A 23,160-nucleotide genomic window follows, 5' to 3' on the forward strand; every position below is an offset into this window, starting at 1 on the left:
TGTGTCCAATAACTGATGAGTGATTTAAAGCTGTCCTGGCCACTATAAAACACACACCGGGTAGGAATTGTCTTGATGAGAAGCATTGTCAAATGTGTATCATGGCTCACTCAAAAGAGCTGTCTGAAGACTTGCCATCAAGGATTGTTGATTTGTATAAATCTGGGAAAAGATACAAAACCATCTCTAAAAGTCTGGATGTTCATCAATCGACAGTCAGAGACGTTGTCTACAAATGGAGAAAGTTTGGCACTGTTGCTTCTCTCCCAAGGAGTGGCCGTCCACCAAAGACGACGCCAATAGTTAGGCGCAGAATACTCAGAGAGGTAAAAAAGAACCCAATAGTGTCTGCTAAAGACTTACAGAAATAACTGGCACAATCAAATATCTCTGTGCACACATCAACAATATGTAAAACTGTGGCCAAGAATGGTGTTAATGGGAGGAATCCATGGAGGAAGCCACTGCTGTCTAAAAAAAACATTGTTGCTCGTTTAATGTACGTAAAAATCACTTGGACACTCCACAGAAGTTTTGGCAAAATATTTTGTGGACTGATGAAACCAAAGTTGAATTGTTTGGAATTAACACACAATGTCATGTGTGGAGGAAAAATGGAACAGCTCACCAACATCAACATCTCATCCCCACCATGAAGCATGGTGGACGGAGCACCATGATTTGAGGCCGTTTTGCTACCTCAAGGCCTGGATAACTTGCAATCATTAATGGAGGAATGAATTCAAACGTTTATCAGGATGTTTTGCAGGAAAATCTGAGGCCGTCTGTCAGACAGTTGAAGCTAAAAAGAGGATGGATGCTACAACAAGACAATGATTCAAAACACAGAAGTAAATCAACTTCAGAAGGGTTTCAGAAGAACAAAATACACGTTCTGGAGTGGCCAAGTCAAAGTCCAGACTTGAACCATATTGAGATGCTGTGGCATGACCTAAAGACAGCGATTCATGCCAGACATCCCAGGAATCTGACTGAACTACGACAGTTTTCTAGAGAAGAATGGGCCAAGATTAGTCCTGATCGATGTGCAAGACTGATCTACAGCTACAGGAAGCGTCTGGTTGAAGTTATTGCTACCAAAGGGAGGCCCACAAAATATTAAATGTGATGGTTCACTTTCTTATTTTTCCCCCTTCTGTCATTGTTTGCATACTATCCTCATTAAAATATGAAAACCTGTAAATGTTTGGGTGGTATTAGTTAAAGCATACACTGTTTTTTCATCTGTGTAATTTTGAAAAAGTTTAGATCACATTTGATAGTGATTTCATGCAGAAATTTGAGAAATTCCAAAAGGTTCAGATACTTCTTCATACCATTGTATGTTTTTTCCTTCTTCATTGTGCATTTTAGCTGCTGCGGCTGATACTCGGGTGCGATTTATAGTCCGAAAAATATAGTTATATACCATACCACATACCATCCATGTGGTCAAACCATTAAACTCCAGGGAAATGTCCAGACATCATTCATACCACTGAAGAGGGAGATGGATTCTGTTTCCCAAAGATGAACGCATTTTGGCCCAAAATCAACCCAAGAAAACAAGGAACACATCAACACGAAGATGCTAACTGAAGATATTGAAAGTGTGCCATTATCCACTATAAAGCGAGTAGTGTGGTGGAACTCCAAAAGAAGCTAAATCCAGAAAGCTGGTTTACAGTTTTCATATGTACACAAGGAAAAATGGGGAACAAGAAAAAAAAGGGTGGCGCTGACAAAGGTTGGCTCCCTAGTGGATTCTACTATATAATTGCGACGTGATCGTAGTAGTAACACGACGTGGATTAAAAAGTACAGTGTTTTAATGACTTAAGTCAGTATCTTACATAATTGTAACTTTTAGGAGAACAACAAATACAGTGATTTTAATATTGTGGCATTAAAGGATTCGGAACAACCATCCATTTTGTCAACAGTTTATACTGTTTATCCTGTTCATGGCTGTGGGGAGCTGGAGCCTATCCCAGCTGACCTCAGTAAAACGATTACAAGGAGTCACAATGCAGTCAAATAATACTGTACTGTAAGTGCTGTGGGGTACTGGACTGTCACTGATAGTATAGTGGTTTTCAACATGCAGTTTGGGTTTATTTGCCACTCAACGTCAGTCTGAATGTGAGTGTGAATGGTTGTCTGCCTCTTGATGTGCCCTATGTTTGATTGACAGTCAAGAGTTTAGTCTGCTTTTTGCTTGGCAGCAACTAGGAGAGACTCCAGGAAAAGCGGTAGTCAAAATGTATGAATTCACAATGCGTGGATGAATAAATTGAAAATGGGCTTTTAACGTATTCGAATTTACTCCTATTTCAATCCATTTGTCATATACAGTACGTGTTCAATGTTTTTTTATATTTCGTCTCATTAAAATGGGCACCGATGACTTAATGTACACTATGTACCCTAATTTTCAGACTGTAAACCGCTACTTTTTTCCTTAATTTTGAATCCTGCGGCTTATAGTCCAGTGTGGCTTATTTGTTGATTTTTTTTGGGGGGGGGTGTTAACCCTTGAGAGTCGAAGGACGCGCCGGCGCGTCCTCAGCGCACGTCGTCTTTGAAGCACCCTCGCGTTTTAATTACGTCACCCACATGCCGTTGGTTGGTCTCGTTTTAAAGTGCGGAAGTTGCGGTTTACTCTCGTTGTTATTTGAAGTCAATCGACCAACTAAAACGTGAGATATTGTCATTTAAGTTTTATAGTTTTATTGTCTTCTCAAAAAAACATTAAAACGCTGCATGGATCATTTGTTTATGTCTATATTTCCATAATTTCTTGTCCTTTTTCAAAACGGAAGCTCCATGAAAAAAACACAAATCAAACGAACCCTTTCGAAGTCACAGTGGAAGCACAAAATGCGTTTTTTTTTTAATAAATATAACTGCCGTGCGAGGTTCCACCGAACGAGAGGCAGGAGTGTTCTGACGCAGCGACGGGCGAGCGACGGCCGTTTGAATCAAGCAAGCGGGCGAGCGACTTTGTGTGACTTTGAGGATGAACGGAAAACTAAATTTAGCGCAAGCAATTGTGCTTTTTGATCAACTTGAGGAAGAGGGTGGTCCAAATTCGTCATCATCGTCTTCTTCGGAAGAGTCCTCGAGTGAAGATAGTGACGGATTTGAACACGTGGGTGACGCCATCGACGAGCAGAGGTAAGCCAACTCACTTTTTTAATGCTGTAAAAGTTTCTTTTGATATTGCAAGACAAAGTTAATTTTGATGCAATATAAGTGCGTGTTTGTGTATGTAATAATAAAATGTGCATATCAGATCAAAGTATAATTTGTGGTCTTCTTTCTATATGAAGATTAGGGATGTAGCACATATTCAGCTACGGTATTCTTTCTATTGTCATACATATAGATTTCCATTATTATTTATTGCTGTATATATTTTTATTTTATACTTTATTATTTTCATAAATACTGACTTTTGTTTCATGTACATTTATAGTGACAATGAAAGTAAAGTGAAATGAAAATGGAAGGGTGGAAAGAGGACCGACACCCCATGGAAGTGTGGGCTGTGATGTAGCCCTGTGTCTAATTCCAGGACGAAACTGCTTTTCGGAGTGGCATGCCTGAAAAAAATTTAACTTGTTTATTGTAAATATTTTTGAAAATACTTTTTTCCCCAATGTTATATATATATTTTTTTCCCACAATCAGTCTTCTCAATTTGTGTATATAAATGTGTGTTCAAGAAGCTTGATTGTGTGTACATAGTTTTCATCAGGTGATGGGCCGCAATACCTAAACTCATAAAGAGATGGCCTCTAAACACTTTTTGTGTTAGATGGTATATTTTTTCACTGTTCTTCACTGTTTGGTCTGCTGTATATAACCTGTTTTGACTAGAGCATGTATAAATGCAAAAAACGCCTATGGCTATACGTGTTGTTTATGTTGAATTGTCAAATAAAAGACTATTTATTCTAAATTTTTTTGGTTGAATGTTCATCCTAACATGTTGAATAAATATTACAAAGTTTCAAAACGGTTCGTTACGCATGTTTGGTTGTCAATTGGACATCAATATTAAAAATTTTGACAAAACGATTTTGGAATTTTTGGTCTTTTTGGGCCCAAAATTATGATTTATAATTGGTCAGTGAAGGAAACAACAGTTTGGACATGAAGTTCAAGGTGTCACAAAAAAAGGGACCAAACCAGGCCATCGTAAACAATTCTGTCTTTGAAATATAAAGGCAACTTCAAAGGCATGCAAAATCAGACAAAATAGGCCCAGACCTTAAAGGGTTAATAGGTAATATTTTATTTGACAGTGGCGTCATAAGACTGTCAAAACACCATCATAATTAAGACAAGATACTATCATGGGCATTACTCACTACTTATGACAGATGTCATTAGGTGTCATCCAGCAAATTATGTCACTAACTCTATGTGCAGCTCGGATCTTTTACATCCATTCAAGAGTGAAATAATTTGCCGGATAACACTAAATGACATCTGTTATACACATCCATTAATGCTCATGACAGTGTCATGTCATAATTATGATTGTCTGGTGACAGTCTTATGGCGCCACTGTCAAATAAAGTGTTATCAAATACCATAACTAGCAAGTAATGAAACAACTTCAACAGTAACTGAAGAAATAATTATCACAGAACATGAATTTTGATTATTTACATCTGTAACGCTGCAATGTATGTTAGGAGGCATGTTGGAAAACAACAGTGTTGACAGCAGGTGGCAGCAGAGGTTGACTGTCTCCCCAAAGGGAGCACTGATGGCTAAATGGAGCTTGTTGAAGCAATTAAGCTTTGCAGCCAATTGATTTGAAGCTTCATGGTGGTTCATTTGGTCTTATGACAGTCGTATGATGCCGTTGTCAAGTGTTCCTGCTTAATATCTTTTGGTGTAAATATTACATAATACAGTGAGGACAGCAGTGGCTTATAGTCCAATGCGGCTTATCTATGAATGAATGCCGTTTTCGTGTCAAATTTGGTGAGTGGCGGCTTACAGTCAGGCGCGCCTCATAGTTTTATGCTTTTATATTTTATAGTAGGGCTGTCAAAATTATCGCGTTAATGGGCGATAATTAATTTTTTTAATTAATCACGTTAAAATATTTGACGCAATTAACGCACATGCCCCGCTCAAACAGATTAAAAGGACAGCAGGGTGTCATGTCCACTTCTTGTGGGTTTTTTGGTGATTTGTCGCCCTCTGCTGGCGCTTGTGTGTGACTGATTTTATGGGTTTAAGCACCATGAGCATTATGTAATTATTGACATCAACAATAGCGAGCTACTAGTTTATTTTTTGATTGAAAATTTTACAAATTTTATTAAAACGTAAACATTAAGAGGGGTTTTAATATTAAATTTCTATAACTTGTACTAACATTTATCTTTTAAGAACTACAAGTCTTTCTATCCATGGATTGCTTCAACAGAATGTTAATGTTAATGCCATCTTGTTGATTTATTGGTATAATAAACAAATACATTACTTATGTACAGTATGTTGAATGTATATATCAGTCTTGTGTCTTATCTTTCCATTCCAACAATAATTTACCAAAAATAGGGCATATTTTATAGACGGTTTGAATTGCAATTAATTACGATTAATTAATTTTTAAGCTGTGATTAACTCGATTAAAATTTTAATCGTTTGACAGCCCTAGTTTATAGTTTAAAATTACGGTAGATATTGAGACAAAAAGTGCACGGGTCACATAAATTTGTTGGAAAGTGGGATGCACCTTACAAAGTGTATCGTGAGCAGTATTGGAGCTGACTAGGTTGTCCAGATGAGTGACCTACTGTTATGACATCAGATCATCACCAAGATAAAATGTCAATTCTCTCTACATGTGTGAGCCCTAACTGGTTTTCAGTATCCTCTCAACCCTTCAAGAATAGAAAATGTCACATCTGACATGTCGCTCAATGCTTGTCCTGAGAGGATGAGAAGAGTAGGTTAGTGTTAAAGAAAAATGCTTCAGACTATAAATTGTTAATTAAATCTTTCTTATCTACACCTCTCATTAATGCACAAATATTCCCTTTTATTTGGCTAATCTTCATTCCTCTCCTTTCCAATGCATGCCACCACCTAAATCTTCCTCCTCCTGCATGTCATCTGAAAATGTCATGGTCAATGGGGATTCCAGTCTGACTTCATCTGTCAGCCTATCCATCACCACTGCAAACAGGAATGGGCTCAGAGCTGATCCCTGATGCAACCCCACTTCTACCTTGAACTCCTCTGTTACACCTCCAGCACAGTTCCTTTCCATTCTGATGCACTTGTACATGTCCTGCACTTCTCTGCCAGTCCAGACTTTCTCATGCAGCACCACTATTACTCTCTGGCTACCTTGACATAGGCTTTCGTTAGATCTTGAAAGACACAATCGAGCTCTTTCTGACCTTCTCTCTGCTTCTCAGTCAGTATCCTGTGGGCAAATAATGCATCTGTAACACCGAGGCATGAAACCAAAATGTTGCTAAAAAACACTCACTTCACTAAAGACTGAAAAAATGAGTTCTATTTCCATTATTACCTATGGGGAACATTTGTTTGAAGTTCATGCAAGTGTCACAGTGAATTGTGTTCGACCTCCATTTCCATTATTTGAAAATATCAAATGTCAGACTGTCTGCAGTAGGAGTACACCAAAGGGCATCTTACCATAGTAGCGGCTCGACCTCCAGGCCCTGACGGCGCAGTGCAGGACGCCATCCAACCACAGTAAGAGCCAGCTGATGCAGAAGCCTAGTAACAGGCCCAGCATCAAGTCCATCTCCTGCTTGGTCACACTGTCACTCACAAAGTAGTTCTCTGAAGAGTCCACCAGGGAATGGTCCCCATCGTATGGAATTACGTAGTGGACATGATGTCTGCAGAAAAAGATAGACACCTGTTACAGTATATATATTGTGTGCGGTCTACATTTGTGGTGAAAAAGTCACACCCAGTGTTCTTTTAACTCATTCACTCCCAGCCATTTTCACCGGTGCAACCCCCATCGCTCCTGGCCGTTTTACTGGATTTTGACTGATTTTGCAAGGCCCACAGAAAATTCTGTTCTGTTGCTATATAAACATGGAACCCACCAAAAGAGAGATTAGACTCCCTTCTTTCAGCAGGAAAAAAACGTAAGTTCAAATCTTTTTTCATTCTTTAGAAATCAGCATTAGAAAATAGCTTAGTTTGAGCAATTTTTCAAACTTTCCAAACTGAGAAATTGAGCTTTTTGTGAAAGCATACATTTCAAACATACCTTTGACTTTAACACGGTTATTTTTTGCCTTAGTTACATCCCAAACATCTGAATAATGTTTTCCTTTTACAAAATAACATAAACAACAAGACAAAAAGAGCTTTTGATAGCAAAGTAACAATCTATTTACACATAACTAACTGAGAGATGACGCTGTTGTGGCCACAACAGCCGAGTGAACTTTTCCCTCATCGCCGCCTGTTTCATAAAGATGAATTTTTTTGAGTCTCTGCAAGGTCTGCTCGGCGAGCAGCACGGACTCAACGGCATCGTCCGCTGCACTGGTGGTCCCGGTCGTTCTGCTCAGTCATCCAGCGCCTGGCATCCCGGGCGTCCTCTAGGTTGTTCTGCTCGGTCGTCCGCCACCTGGCATCCTGGACGCCATTCGGTCGTCTTCCGCCAGCGGCCCGGCCATTCATTGCCGTTGAATCGGGTTGCGGGTCAAACCACATGCACTCTAGTGGCCAGTTTTATTGCTTTAAACTGGATTTTCAGCTTTGTGCTATGGAGCTAAATTGAATCAGAACCCAGAGATGTCTCTTGTAAAAAAATAAAAAAATAAAAGACATAAATACGTCTTTGGGACACTGAAACAATTACAAATAGAACGTATTTATACGTTTTTGGGAGCATAAGTTTTCCAATGAGATTTTTAAAAGTGTGAATACAGTGGTACCTCTACTTACGAACGTCTCTACATAAACAAAATTTTCAGGGTTATGACACGACTTAATGGAAAAATATTGCCTCTTGTTATGAAAGAAATTTCAGGATACGACAGTGTGGGGTGCTGCTATTCGTAGCTCCGAGAGTTGACTGAACGTAACATACTTATAGCTGCTCTGCCATTGGCTGTTGCCAAGCATCTGCCTGGCATCCAATTGGCTAAGAGGGACCTCTACTGTATATGTGTATCCCAGCGTCCTCTTCATTCGCACCTCGTGTTCCAACAGCTTTACATGAGTATATTAACTTTTACTCTTTACTCTGTTTTTTTTTACATTATGCACAACTATGATTTTATGTTTATTGTGCAATAATCAAATTGTAACATGTATTTATTACATGTTTTGATGCATTTTTACGCTTTATAAAAGACTTATGTCTGACTTTGGGGGGCTTGGAACAAATTAGGGCATTTACATGGAAAACGCGTCTCTACTTACGGATTTTTCAGTTTACGACAAGGGCGTAGGTTTGGTCTCATCATTGATAGCGACAATATAACAGTATAACCTGCATGTACACATTTTACTGGGGACAGGACATTAATAAGACCACATAAATTGGGCGAATGGGTGTCAGGGCTACGTTTCTCACGAATATGAATCTAATTAATTGATAGGCTAAATGATCCATGCAAAATACATCTGTTTTGACTTATACTTTGATATGCATTGGTTCAGGTGATACACTGTTCGATTCAAACCTTTGTTTCCAAAAACTACTAAAGAAACAGTTTGAAAACTTCCAGAATAACTGTCTGGATTTAATTAGCAAATTTATATTTCAATATTTAAACATACCTGAAATTATATTAAAATACATAACAAATTTAAACTTGTTAATAATCTCTTAACTATCCAGGAATGCAAAGAATAAACATTTGTCTTAAGACCACTCAACATTGTTGAGAAATTAATATAACATACATATGATATATCAATATATAAATTCAATATAACTGAAAAAAACTCTTAGTGAGTAACAAAAATAAATAAAAATTCAGCTTTCCTTCAGGTAAGACACTACTGCTTTTTACCTCAATCACAGCCAAACTCAACAAAAAATGAAAGCTCCTTTGGGCTGCTTTAAAACCACATAAATAAAATAAAAATGAAAATTAGGGAGAAAGGGATAAACTTTGGTTCAGTGCATTTCTCACAGTTTAATTAACGTTAACAGTAGAAAACACATACAGTAGGACACTTATCTCTAAGCAGCTTCCGACTCAAGTTTTGCAGGTTAGCAAATTCACACAGTTTAAAGTTATGCTAACGCTGATACAGGTCGGATTTTCAGTGGCAAAATTAGTGGTGTGTTCCCCACCTCCACAACTTCGACGTCTTTTTACATTACTTACAGTAGCTGCAGCTGCTGCTGGCCGGAAAAAAAAAAAGCAAAAAAAAACCTTCTAATATCCCTCCTCTTCGATGGGGGACGAGGAGGGAGCATGGGGTTGGGGCTGTGAGTGTGTGTGTGTGGGGGGGGGGGGGGGTCAAATTATCAGCCAATCAAATGTGTATTTGAAGGGTACACTCAGCAGTGAAAATGGGGAAAAGGAAGTCTAAACATAATGAAAATAATTCACTTAATAATGGTAGGGTCAATTCTATCCTCACAACATATGGGGAGACAATCTAAAATACCTATATAACTGAAGTCATTATGTAATGCATATAAGGTTGCTTAAAAATTGGTGGGGACAATTTGAGCATCAGGAAAAGTTGGGAGTGTTATGTCCCTACCGTCCCTATGCAAACCTACGCCCTTGTTTTACGAAACTACTTCCAGAACCAATTAATTTCGAAAGTATAGGTACTGAAGTAGAATCCATACAGATGTTAGCAACATGTTAGTACCTCTGTAGCCCAGAAAAAAAACGCTTCATCCCAGGAAATGTAAGTAATTTTTAAAACCTATTCATCCAGGCATTACTCTTCAGGGTAGCAGGGTTTTTTGTTTTTTTTGTTTTTGTTTTTTTGTTATAGCTAATTTCGAGAAGTCAGCTACATAGGCACTGATGGGTAACCATTTAATGGCAAGACACACATAGACCAACAACCTTTCACTCTGAAGCACAATTTCTAACTCCTCAATTAAACTAATGAGCAAACAAAAGTGCCTGGAGAAAAACACGCAAGCATGGGAGAAACATTTATTCAGTAAATAAAACATCCATGCAACTACATTGGACCTGTTTTCATAGACTGCAACCGTGCATAAAATGTGACACAAGTGTGTTTTCAAGTTTGGGAATTTTATAGAACGATCTGCGAAGCAAAAGTGAAAGAAAAATCAGCGCAGCTTGTGTACGGGCACACGTGAAAATTTACAGACGAAATGCTAGTGATGTAAATCACCAATTTCAGTCCGATTCAAAGTCTGCCCTGATTCCATTTTATCCTAGGGAAGTAATTCTTAACCTGGGTTCAATCGTGAGTAAGTCTGAGGTGTTCAGCGAAGGACTCTACACTGCTTGCCAAAAGTATTGGCACCCGCTCAATTTCTCCCCAAAAATGATTGCAATTACAAATGCTTTGGTAGCAAAATCTTCATTTATTTTGCTTGCAATGAAAAAAACACAAAGGAGAATGGGGGAACAAATTAAATCATTATCATTTTACATAAAACTCCAAAAATGGGCCGGACAAAAGTATTGGCACCCTTTGAAAAATCATGTGATTATTCTCGAATGTGTGTAATTAACAGCGCCTGTTAGTTAACTGTGGCACATAACAGGTGGTGACAAAAACTAAATCACACTTGCAGCCAGTTGAAATGGATTAACGTTTACTCAACCTCTGTCCTGTGTCCTTGTGTGTACCACATTGAGGATGGAGAAAAGAAAGAAGCCCAAAGAACTGAGGACTTGAGAAGCAAAATTGTGAGGCAATCTCAAGACTACAAAATCTGACCTGACAAGACCTGAATGTGTCTGCCGTACGCAGTGTCATCAATAAGCGTAAAGCCCATGGCACTCTGGCTAACCTCCCTAGCTCTGGATAGGAAAGAAAAATTGACGAGAGGTTTCAACGAAAGATTGTGCGTATGGTGGATAAAGAACCTCAACTAACATCTAACCAAGTTAAAGCTGTCCTGCAGTCCGAGGGTACAACAGTGTCAACCCGTACTATCCGTTTGCGTCTGAATGAAAAGGGACTCTATGGTAAGACACCCAGGAAGACCCCACTTCTGACCCAGGGACATAAAAAAATCAGGCTGGAGTTTGCCAAATTTACCCGAGAAAGCCAAAAAAACGTTTTGGAAGAAAGTTCTCTGGTCATATGACACAAAAGTAGAGCTTTTTGGGAAAAGGCATCAACATAGAGTTTACAGAAAGAAAAAAAACGAGGCCTTCAAAGAAAAGAACACCATCCCCACAGTCAAACATGGTGGAGGTTCCCTGATGTTTTGGGGTGCTTTACTGCCTCTGGCACTGGACTGCTTGACCATGTGTATAGCATTATGAAGTTGAAGACTACCAACAAATTTTGTAGCATAATGTAGGGCCCAGTGTGAAAAAGCTGGGTCTCCCTCAGAGATCATGGGTCTTCCAGCAGGACAATGACCCAAAACACACTTCAAAAAGCACTAGAAAATGGTTTGAGAGAAAGTATTGGAGACTTCTAAAGTGGCCAGCAATGAGTCCAGACCTGATTCCCATAGAACACCTGTGGAGAGATCTGAAAATGGCAGTTTGGAGAAGGTACCCTTCAAATCTCGGAGACCTGGAGCAGTTGGCCAAAGAAGAATGGTCTAAAATTCCAGCAGAGCATTGTAAGAAACTCATTGATGGATACCGGAAGCGGTTGTTCGCAAGTATTTTGTCCAAAGGTTGTGCTACCAAGTATTAGGCTGAGGATGCTAATACTTTTGTCCGGCCCATTTGTGGGAGTTTTGTGTCGAATGATAGTGATTTTAAAAAGTTGTCATTCTCGTTTGTATTTTTCATTGCAAGCAAAATAAATGCAGATATTACTACCAAAGAATTTGTAATTGCAATCATTTTCTGGGAGGAATTGAGCATTATCTGACAGAATTGCAGGGGTGCCAATACTTTTGGCCAGCAGTGTATATCAGTTCATTTAGCGCATACATTTTTCTTATGATCATCATGACTTTACTAAAAGCATTCCACCTGTAGTGAATGATCATGTTGCTGCGCCACTGACCGCCAAACCACTGTGCTTTTAGTAACTTTTTAGTGTACTCACTCCAACTCTCTATTTTCCCTCGTCTTCACCCAGCTATGTGCTCCTTTTCTGTCACTCTAGGTTTTTTCCTTTTTACTTGACTTGCCGTCTCTAGAGTCTTGTTCTCTTTGGTCAAATTCCTTTGAGTCTTTGATAATTTGTTGCTCCTGACTGTTTCATGTGTGGCTGTCGCTCGAATGCTTGATCATGTCTTCAGTTCTTCCAGGCTTGCTGTTGATTCTACTTTCCATTAACACCTAAACATCCCTCTATGTAGTTTGGCACGGAATAGACTTCATTATCATTTAGTTCAACACAAGCCAAGTGCACATTGAATGGAATTACAGTGCATGATGGCATATGGTATTCTCATCTGAAGATAAATGCAGAAGCGGGAGCAGAACATAGAACTCCATCGGAACAAGACTACCGGTAAACAATTTTCATTTGGATCACTACCAAATTAAATACTTTTATTGATTATTCAGTGTGAAAAAAAGTTAATTCAAAAACAATTCCTGAGACCCCAAGCTTCATTTCACGACAGAGCAATGGAGATCATAAAAAAATTAAAAAATACCTAAATGACACTGACGGTGTCCTAGAAGCTGACAAGGTGAACTGTATGAGCATCGTGACACGTCCACACTCCTCAGGTGAACCAGCTCACGTCTACTCGAGTCATGAACCAATCAAACTGATGTGCATATTTCACATGATTTAAGTTAAGTGCACTTTCAATTGGATGTATCTGTAATAAATTCAACAAATGATTTTATGTCTGTTTTGCAGTATGACGCACGGTTTGAAAATATAACTAGAAATTATAATGCGGCTGTTTCAAAATCAAAGAGCTGTTTGTAAATCAACACACTCACTGGCAACAAAAATATATACAAAAATATACATGTGTGTTGAACTTTTTGACCTCAGTGAGATAATAATGCCCAGTTTTGATAGATACATCTAGCTTAGAAATGCATTTATATTTATGGTTGTAGTTTGCATTATCAGTACTTTATCGTTAAATTCCCCCAAATAGGTGGTCAGCAACACGCAGCTATAGAGCCGCATTTGGCTCTTTAGCGCTGGAGGAGGACAAACATGATTCTAATCCATTAATATTGTAACGAAAAACTTGAAGATATATTTGTTTTTTTGGTCCAATATGACTTTTTCTACATTTTGGGTTGCCGACCCCTATGCCGAAAATTTAAAACTCAGACCTCAGATAGCATGAGCATTCTTTTTTCAGTTATTCTCATTCCCAAAAGGGGGAGTAGCATCAATAAAGTTAACAAAGAAAAAGTAGAGTAATTTTCGGACTATAAGCCACTACTTTTTTCGCTAATTTTGAATCCTGCAGTTTATTGTCCAGTACGGCTTATTTGTTGAATTACTTGGGTTAATAGATAACACTTTATTTGACAGCGGCATCATAAGACAATCATAAGACCGTCATAATTATGACATGACACTGTCATGGGCTTAATGAATGTTTATGACACATGCCATTAAGTGTCATCCGGCATGTTTTGTCACTAACTCCATTTATGTCCAGCTCGGATCTTTTATATCCATTCAAAAGTGAGATAATTTGCCAGGTGACACTAAATGACATATGCCATAAGCATTCATTAATGCTAATGACAGTGTCATGTCATAATGATGATGGTTCTTTTTTTGATGGATAGGCCTTGTTTTAAAACCTTGGAGATAACAACATCACCAATACACGGAAATCAAGCAAATCAGTGCAGCGCAGTGGCTCCGCCCAGGGGAAACAATTTTTGATAGGGGTAACTACATTGGCACGACACCGGCGGGCGTACCGTATTCAACGGATGACGATCTTGGTGAAAAGTATAGCTGACCTAAGCAGCCTGATTTAGAATTCCTCTCATGAATGATGGGAAACAAAAAAATGCTCATTTTCAACATATTATTATTATAAATATTCTTGTAAGTTAATTGTATTGCTGACACTGCGATTCAGGGTCATCAACATGTTGTGTCCCCCTGCCCCAAAAGTCAAACTCTGCCTATGAGTACAGTGAGGACAGCTGCGGCTTATACTCCGGTGCGGCTTATGAACAAATGCTGTTTTCGTGTCAAATTTGGTGAGTGGCGGTTTATAGTCTGAAAATTACGGTTTATGCAAGGCAATAGATGTAATGTGAGGTAAGCAGACTGGCATTCAAAGTTGTAAAAGTCACCTCAGTCAGCCTATAAACGTCTTTCCTTGTTATTAATTTCAAGGGTGACAGTTTTAAAATTCTTATTTTCCCCAGTGCTCTTACTGTGGCAGTTTTTAAAAAAGGGTTTAAAAAAGCAAGATGATACTGTATAACACGCAGTGCTATCATTCAATTTAAGACTGGGGGTTACACGTTATTTGAATGCTACTTATGACAGTGTCATAAGACTGTCATAATCATGATATGACACTAGGCATAAATATGAATGAATGCTTATAACAGAGGTCATTAAATGTCATTCAGTTAATTATGTCACTTTTGATGCAAAGTTGACATTGTTTCAAATTGCCTCGGGTTAGGGTTCAGGATACTTAACAGATGTGATTGCTCTAAGACTGCAAGGGAAGCAAAGCTTCCCCTAAAATGTCAAAAAATAAGTGTCCAAAAGTATATTGTTGTGTGTACATGTCATTGACTTAATATGAGCTACAACACGCTCAACTTTTGTTCAGAATTAGCTTCCTATCACTGGTTACAATGCAAACTTGCTTTTCATCCAGTCGCGCAGCTAAACACTTTTTTAAACTGTGTGGAAGCTGTGCTTCTCCAGAGTTGAAAGTACATTGTTTCACTACAGCGAAACAAGATGAGTCATTGGCTAAAGGGTGGGTTTATCCTATCCATCAGATGCTCTGCATCTCTGGGGTCTATGGGCAGTGGGCAGGGCTTAGCAGGCCCGTATGCTCTGGTTCTCTGCATGATGATTGGATGATCTGTCCGTTGCTGAATCCCTTTTTGATTGACAGGGACATGAACAGATCAGTGATCTTGTACTAACATCCGCAGGAGGCATTTTTCAATTTTCATTTTGTTGTTCTGCGTTAAACCAGAGATTTTTATTATCATCATAGAGACACCTGCTTTGTTAAAAATGATTAGCGAAAAATCGAGCTTATTTCGGGCATTTTTTTCTATTGTAACTGTTTGCGTTTGGAGACTTGACTTCTGGCACTCTAGTTTCTTTCCCTACAGGGCAGCGGGTGCCGCTGAGCCCCTCCACCGTCACAAAGCACTCACAAGCGGACACACTTCGAGCTTCCCCTCATTGAAAGACCAGCATCTGCCACTGATACTTATTGACATCACTCATAAGTATTCATTCATGTTCATGACAGGTGTTTTCATAGTTATGACAGCCTTATCAGACTGTTATAAGTAGCATTCAAATATTGTGAGCAGACTGAGTTTCTTATTAATTTTTAATCTTCAAAGCAACGTGACACTAGTGACTAACGTGGACAATCAAGACAAAAATGATAGTTGACGACTCATCTCAGTTTATGAAATTGACCCTCATAAAAACAAACCAACCTGCTGCTACGAAAAGCTACAACGCCCAGCGTTTTTATCAAGAAACAACATTTTAGAGTTCCACAAAGATAGCCACCCCATAGAAATTATGACAGAATCGTCCAGGAAGACGTGTCCACTGGACCAGTCACAACTAGAATACAAATGAAATTCAGTGAAAGTTACTGTAGTACTTTTATTGGTAGGGCTTGCCAGTGGTAGCAGTGAAACCTCAAGTGACTTCAATGTCTAATGAATCTTATAAACTTTTTTGTCAGTGACCATTATTGGAGAAATATCACAAAAAAATACATCTGTGAGCTCCTCGGTGGCAAGGCCCCGGGAGACGTTGGCGTCCGCCCGGAGTTCCTATAGGTTCTGGATGTTGTGGGGCTGTCGTGGCTGACGTGCCTCTACAACATCGCGTGGACATCGAGGGCAGTGCCTCTGGAGACTGGGATGGTGGTCCCCCTTTTTAAGAAGGGGGACCGGAGGGTGTGTTCCAATTATAGAGGGATCACACTCCTCAGCCTCCCCAGTAAAGTCTATTCAGGGGTGCTGGAGAGGAGGGTGCGTCAGCAAGTCGAATCTCGGATTCAGGATGAGCAGTGTGGTTTTGTCCCAGCCGTGGAACAGTGGACCAGGTCTGAACCCTCGGCAGGGTCCTCGAGTGTGCATGAGAGTTCGCACAACCAGTCGCCTTGGGGAACCCTGTGGGGGGTGTTCCGGGAGTACGGGGTACCGAGCCCCTTGGTAAGGGCTGTTTGGTCCTTGTACGACCGGTGTCGGAGTTTTGTCCGCATATCCGGCAGTAAGTCGAATTCGTTCCCAGTGAGGGTTGGACTCCACCAAGGCTGCCCTTTGTCACCGATTCTGTTCACAAATTTTATGGACAGAATTTCTAGGCGCAGCCGAATCATTGAGGGGGTCCGGTTTGGTGGCCTCAGCATTACATCTCTGCTTTCGCAGATGACTGATGTTGGCTTCATCAAGCCGTGACCTCCAAACTCTTACTGAAGCAGTTCGCAGACTACTGTGAAGCGGTTGGGATGAAGATCAGCACCTCCAAATCCGAGACATGATTCTCAGTCGGAAAAGGGAGGACTTCAAGTATCTTGGGTTCTTGTTCACGAGTGAGGGTAGGAGGGAGCGGGAGATTGACAGGCGGATCGGTGCATGGTCTGCAATGATGCGGACTCTGCACTGGTCAGTAGTGGTGAAGAAGGAGCTGAGCCAAAAGGCGAAGCTCTCGATTAACCAGTTGATCTATGTTCCTACCCTCACCTATGGTTGCGAGCTGTGGGTCGTGACCGAAAGGACAACATCCCGGATACAAGCGGCCGAAATGGCTTTCCTATGCAGGGTGTCCGGGTTCTCCCTTAGAGATAGGGTGAGAAGCTCGGCTATCCGGGAGGGATTCGGTGCCGAGCCGCTACTCCTACGAGTTGAGAGGAGCCAATTGGGGTGGCTCGGGCATCTGGGTCAGATGCCTCCCTGGAGAGGCGTTCCGGGCATGTCTCATCGGCGGGAGGCCCCGGGAACGACCCAGGACACGCTGGAGAGACTATGTCTCTCGGCTGGCCTGGGAACGCGTTGGGTTCTTGCTGGAGGAGCTGGTTGAAGTGGCTGGGGAGAGGGAAGTCTGGGCTTCCCGGCCAGAGCTGCTGCCCCCGCAACCCGACCCCAGTTTGAGCGGCAGATGATGATGATGATGATGATAATTTTGGGAATTTCTCCGGGGCAGCGCAGTGATGTAGTTGTTACCACATCTCCCTGAGGGTCGGGAGTTGCTGGGTGGGCAATCCCATGTGGAGTTTGTGTGTTTTCCCCTTGCCTACGTGGGTCTCCTCTTATTACTCTGGTTTCCTGAAGCAGTCTAAGTATATTGCTACTTTAATACTGCAAGTTAATAGGTTCAGCCACTTTATTCCCATTCTGTCATCCTTGCTCCCTCTCCCTGTTCATTTCAGGACTTTGTATCATTTTATTGTCCTGTTAGGTCGCTGCTGACTGCCTTTTAGTTAGTGTTTCTCACTTTAAATTAAAAATTATAAGGGTAATAGAAAATTGCAGTCTGTTGCCCCCAATTTGTGAAATGCACTTTACAAATATTAAGGATATTGTAAATAAATAAGACATTCAAAACTCATTTTAAAGGCAAAGATTCCAGTTGGATCAGATAATTATAATTTGTTTATTTTTTGTTTTTTTCTTGTTTTAAAGGGGAAGTTTACGATCTCAAAATACTCCATTGTCATATTTGTGTAAACATTTTTCTGCTAACATGTTCCATTATTTCCGTAATCAATTGTCTTACGACGATTATTGACTAGGTGTGTGAAAAAATATCGAAATGTTGATATATAGTGATACTTTGCATCCAAAAAGGTTATCGATACGCTCATGTCAAGAATCGAGATATCGTTTTAAAAAGGTGTCGACACCTGTCCACAAACTCAGTCAGTCACACTCCAAACTCCACTATGGCCAACACCAAAGAGCTGTCGAAGGACATCAGAGACAAAATTGTAGACCTGCACCAGTCTGGGAAGACTGAATCTGCAATAGGTAAAACGCTTGGTGTAAAGAAATCAACTGTGGGAGCAATTATTAGAAAATGGAAGACAAACAAGACCACTGATAATCTCCCTCGATCTGGGGCTCCATGCAAGATATCACCCCGTGGCGTCAAAATGATAACAAGAACGGTGAGCAAAAATCCCAGAACCACACGGGGGGACCTAGTGAATGACCTACAGAGAGCTGGGACCACAGTAACAAAGGCTACTATCATTAACACAATGCGCCGCCAGGGACTCAAATCCTGCACTGCCAGACGTGTCCCCCTGCTGAAGCCAGTACACGTCCAGGCCCGTCTGCGGTTTGCTAGAGAGCATTTGGATGATCCAGAAGAGGACTGGGAGAATGTGTTATGGTCAGATGAAACCAAAATAGAACTTTTTGGTAGAAACACAGGTTCTCGTGTTTGGAGGAGAAAGAATACTGAATTGCATCCGAAGAACACCATACCCACTGTGAAGCATGGGGGTGGAAACATCATGCTTTGGGGCTGTTTTTCTGCAAAGGGACCATGAAGACTGATCTGTGTAAAGGAAAGAATGAATGGGGCTATGTATCGAGAGATTTTGAGTGAAAATCTCCTTCCATCAGCAAGGGCATTGAAGATGAGATGTGGCTGGGTCTTTCAGCATGACAATGATCCCAAACACACAGCCAGGGCAACAAAGGAGTGGCTTCGTAAGAAGCATTTCAAGGTCCTGGAGTGGCTTAGCCAGTCTCCAGATCTCAACCCCATCGAAAATCTGTGGAGGGAGTTGAAAGTCCGTGTTGCCCAACGACAGCTCCAAAACATCACTGCTCTAGAGGAGATCTGCATGGAGGAATGGGCCAAAATACAATTAACAGTGTGTGAAAAGCTTGTGAAGAGTTACAGAAAACGTTTGGCCTCCGTTATTGCCAAAAAAGGTTACATAACAAAGTATTGAGATGAACGTTTGGTACTGACCAAATACTTATTTTCCCCCATTTGCAAATAAATTCTTTAAAAATCACATAATGTGATTTTCTGTTTTTTTCCCCCACATTCTGTCTCTCATGATTGAGATTTACCCATGTTGACAATTACAGGCCTCTCCAATATTTTCAAGTAGGAGAACTTACTACCAAAACCTTCCACCATGATAGTGTCTCAGTTAACTCTATGGCTGCCATTGCGGGCGCTCAAGGCCCAATCCATTAAGGCTGGGAAGGGCGAAAGGACATTAGTTAATTCGAAACCAGAGCTTTCACAGTCACTCTTTCCAATTTTCGGGGGATTTACTGTTCACTTTCTGTTCGTTTTAGGGCTTTTACAGGTCACTTCCTGTTGAGTTTGAGTCAATGCCTATTCATTCCCAGGTCCTGTTCTGTAACCCAAAATCAACAGGAAGTGACCCATAAAATGCCCCGAAATCGACAAGATGTGTCTGAAAATGAACAGAAATGGCCCAAAATTCCCTCGTTGCCTAGCATTGGCTGCCATTGAGGGCCAGAGAAGTGGGAGGGGTTCATTTGCTGCCATCCTCCCAGTTCAAATGGATTGGACGTCTACTAGAGATAAACTTACAGCAGATGGATAAAGATAGCTTGTTTTTCTGTTTATTAGTTGTTTTGTACAATATCCTAGAAAGAGTTCCTGACCAATCTATCGATAATCGTTGCGTCACCATATTGTGAGACCATCATTATCGTGAGCTTTGCATCGCAAATCGTATAGTATCGCTAGGTACCAAGAGGTTCCCACCGCTATTATTGATGGTGGCCTTACACTACATGATAATCTAGCTATTTACCGACTCTCTAGAGAATCGGGGGTCATTGCGTCTGAAAGTTTGTTAAGATAAGCGTTTAAAGATCTGATATGAACCCATCTGAGTTGCTTTCAGAACAGCTGGGACACCTCTGAGCCTCCCCGATTTCTTTCAAAAATGATTGGTTCAGAGATGCTGAGTTGACGGCTAAAAATGAATTAAACTCAACCCATTTAATACAGAGATCAATTGCTAGTTATTATTTGTAATACTGTATGTTTGGGCCCGAACTCAAGTGTGCTCTACCTTCGATATGTTTTAATCCTGTAGTGTGTGCATGTTTAGATTAAAATCTGAAATGATAGTGTGTCATGCTATGAGATTTCCTGATTAACTTATGGATAAATACACCCATACTGTCTGATCTTAAGCCTACTTGAGAGGGTCAAAATATTACTTTGGTACAAAGCTGTAAAACACCCAAACAAACCTAATTGTAAACATGCTGTCTGCTATATGAAAGCTATAGCAAGTATTGTACTGTATGTGCAGCCATCTTTTTAATGTCAAATTCAGTGTGAATGGATGCAACAGTCCAGAAAAGAGGACAATTTCTGCCCTGCAGTATCTGACACTCTTACAGTTCATAGAAAAGCATTCTGGCGCACATTAATGAATTCATGGATGAGTTGATTGCCGCTGCTGTTTTCCCAAACACTCAACATTATATTATAGCACATCTTCAGCCTCATCCACCACCCTTTTATCATAGCCAGCGTTATTTTCCAGGCCCGTTGAGTGCATGTGCACTTGATGCTCACACTCTATCACCTATTTATGGCGCCTCCGACACACACCTTGGCAAGGCTGCATGCAGCAAAGGCGCACAGTCGACGCATGCAAAACACGCCTCGACCACCAGTGCATGCTTTCTGTGCTGGAAAAAGCAGACAACATTGCGGAGCTCCATCGCAACACAAGCCCCCCCGCCCGTCCTCGGGCCTCCTCTTAAGAAAACGACTGGTAAAGCTTTGAAAAGAGCATCGTACGCACACGACGGCGTTTATTACCTCCCACAGTTGCAGTGACAGACGCGGTCCTCCCCTCGCAGATGTGGCAGGATGTAGTTGTGAAAGCGATCCAGTAGTGCGTTCATGTCCATTAAACAGGCGATCGCCTGCAAAAACACATGCCAATCAGCTGAAACATGACGAGCAAAAAAAGGGATCTGATTTAGCTCATAAAATATACAGAGAAAAAAAAATGATCCCCGTGATGTCTGGTTAAAAAAAAGAGCGAAGAAAAGCTCCAGATTCTAAGATGAGCGGGAGGAGGATGCATGGGGAAGAAGCAGGTGGAGGAGGGGGGCACGGCTGAAATGGATTATTTATTTATGAAGGAAGGTGATTATAAAGGCAAGCAAACTTGTCTTGTATTGAGCTGCTGCAAGGTTACATTTAATTTAATCACATTGAGTAGAACTGTGCATGAGGGGCGTTACTGGACATGTAGGCGTTGTGTGTCTTACCATTACAAATGAAGCACCCAGAATCATAAAAATCATGGTGGTTGTGATCATATGCATCCAAACTTCCAAACTGGCCCACCACTGGTCCTCTCTCTCTCTCTACTCCGGCTGGGCTCTGCAGGGCTCTCCCTCCTCATGGAGCCGCCGCGCAGCCCCTGGCTCCCGGTAAAGGCTGCCCGGGGTACCCCTTCCTCCCTCCCTCCCTCCCTCCCTCTCGGCTCCGGTGTCCTCCGTTCCACGGGAAGCAGCAGTGGGCCCTCGCCGTCCAACGACACCTCCTACCCGGTGTCTCGGATGCGGCTGTCTCCTAATTAAGAATGCTGAACGATCCGAGCCTTTCTCAATCCATCTTGAATAACAAATGGACAAAAATGAAAGGGTATCCTCGCAAACAAAAACAAAAAAAGAGAGAAAAAAAGCGGGCTTTCTAGGTATCCGTTCTTCCTCTGCCCGGGATATTCCACTTCAGTACCGGGAAATTCTGTTCTCCATGGGGCCAAAACGGTGACTTTCCAAGGATGGATGTGTCAAAAGATGTACACGGACGACTCCTTCTTCCGTCGACATGGAGGTGTCCAAAGTCTGCCTGCTGGTTAGACCCACGCGGCGTCCCGAGTCCCGGTCTGAATCAAGCTCTATCGACGGCCGGAGCCACATGCACATGACGAGACTATCCCATCCTGAACCCCGCAGCATGAGCAGCAGCAGCAGCACAAACCTAAACCAGCACCCACTCCCTCGATGGTGCGCGCGCGCCACTGCATGGTGGGCGGTGGAGAGGGTGGAAAAGGAGGGGTGGGTGAATGCTTACCTCACACACCGCACAGTGCTGTCCAAAATGTAAGTAAATTTTTGTTTTTGAATGTTTTAATCACCATACACATTCAGGTAAATATAACTGTTGGTGCCAGGATATAGTAAATTAAAAAAATACAATATATTAATATTTTAACTGTCTGTAGCACTAAACCAGGAGTGTCCAAAGTATGGCCGAGGGGCCTTTAGGGTCGACGGCATTTCCTCAAAGAAGCATTTTATGGGGGGGCTCAACACTGGCATTATACAGTGGTATGAAAAAGTGTCCCAACCTTTTTTAATTTTTCACATTTCTGCAAAAAATCACCATCAAATGTGATCTGATCTTTGTCAAAATCACAGATGAAAAAACAGTGTCTGCTTTAACTAAAACCACCCAAACATTTATTGGTTTTGATATTTTAATGAGGACAGTATGCAAACAATAACAGAAGGGGGGAAATTAAGTAAGTGAACCATCACATTTAATATTTTGTGGCCCCCCCTTTGGCAGCAGTAACTTTAACCAGCCGCTTCCTGTAGCTGCAGCTCAGTCTAGCACATTGATCAGGACTAATCTCGGCCCATTCTTCTCTACAAAAACGCTGTAGTTCAGTCAGATTCCTGGGATGTCTGGCATGAATAGCTGTCTTTAGCTCATGCCAGAGCATCTCAATGGGGTTCAAGTCTAGACTTTGACTTGACCACTCCAGAACGCGTATTTGGGGAAACCATTCTGAAGTTGATTTACTTCTGTGTTTTGGATCATTGTCTT

At 41.1% G+C, this 23,160-nt stretch overlaps 1 protein-coding gene across 1 annotated transcript in view; it reads right to left on the bottom strand.

The window, feature by feature from the left end:
* The window catches only part of tmem240a (transmembrane protein 240a), a 38,791-nt gene extending 16,472 nt beyond the window's left edge, over nucleotides 1-22,319 (bottom strand). The window contains exons 1-3 of the mRNA XM_057856204.1: nucleotides 21,591-22,319; nucleotides 21,133-21,239; nucleotides 6,697-6,905 (exon numbers count right to left, since the gene is read on the bottom strand). Coding sequence (XP_057712187.1) covers nucleotides 6,697-6,905; nucleotides 21,133-21,239; nucleotides 21,591-21,647 — 373 coding nt within the window. The 5' untranslated portion in view covers nucleotides 21,648-22,319. The remainder of the gene's footprint in view (nucleotides 1-6,696; nucleotides 6,906-21,132; nucleotides 21,240-21,590) is intronic.
* Nucleotides 22,320-23,160: the final 841 nt, after the last annotated feature.

Source organism: Corythoichthys intestinalis, chromosome 2 (genome assembly GCF_030265065.1).
Source record: "Corythoichthys intestinalis isolate RoL2023-P3 chromosome 2, ASM3026506v1, whole genome shotgun sequence".
In the NCBI taxonomy this organism is placed as follows: domain Eukaryota; kingdom Metazoa; phylum Chordata; class Actinopteri; order Syngnathiformes; family Syngnathidae; genus Corythoichthys; species Corythoichthys intestinalis.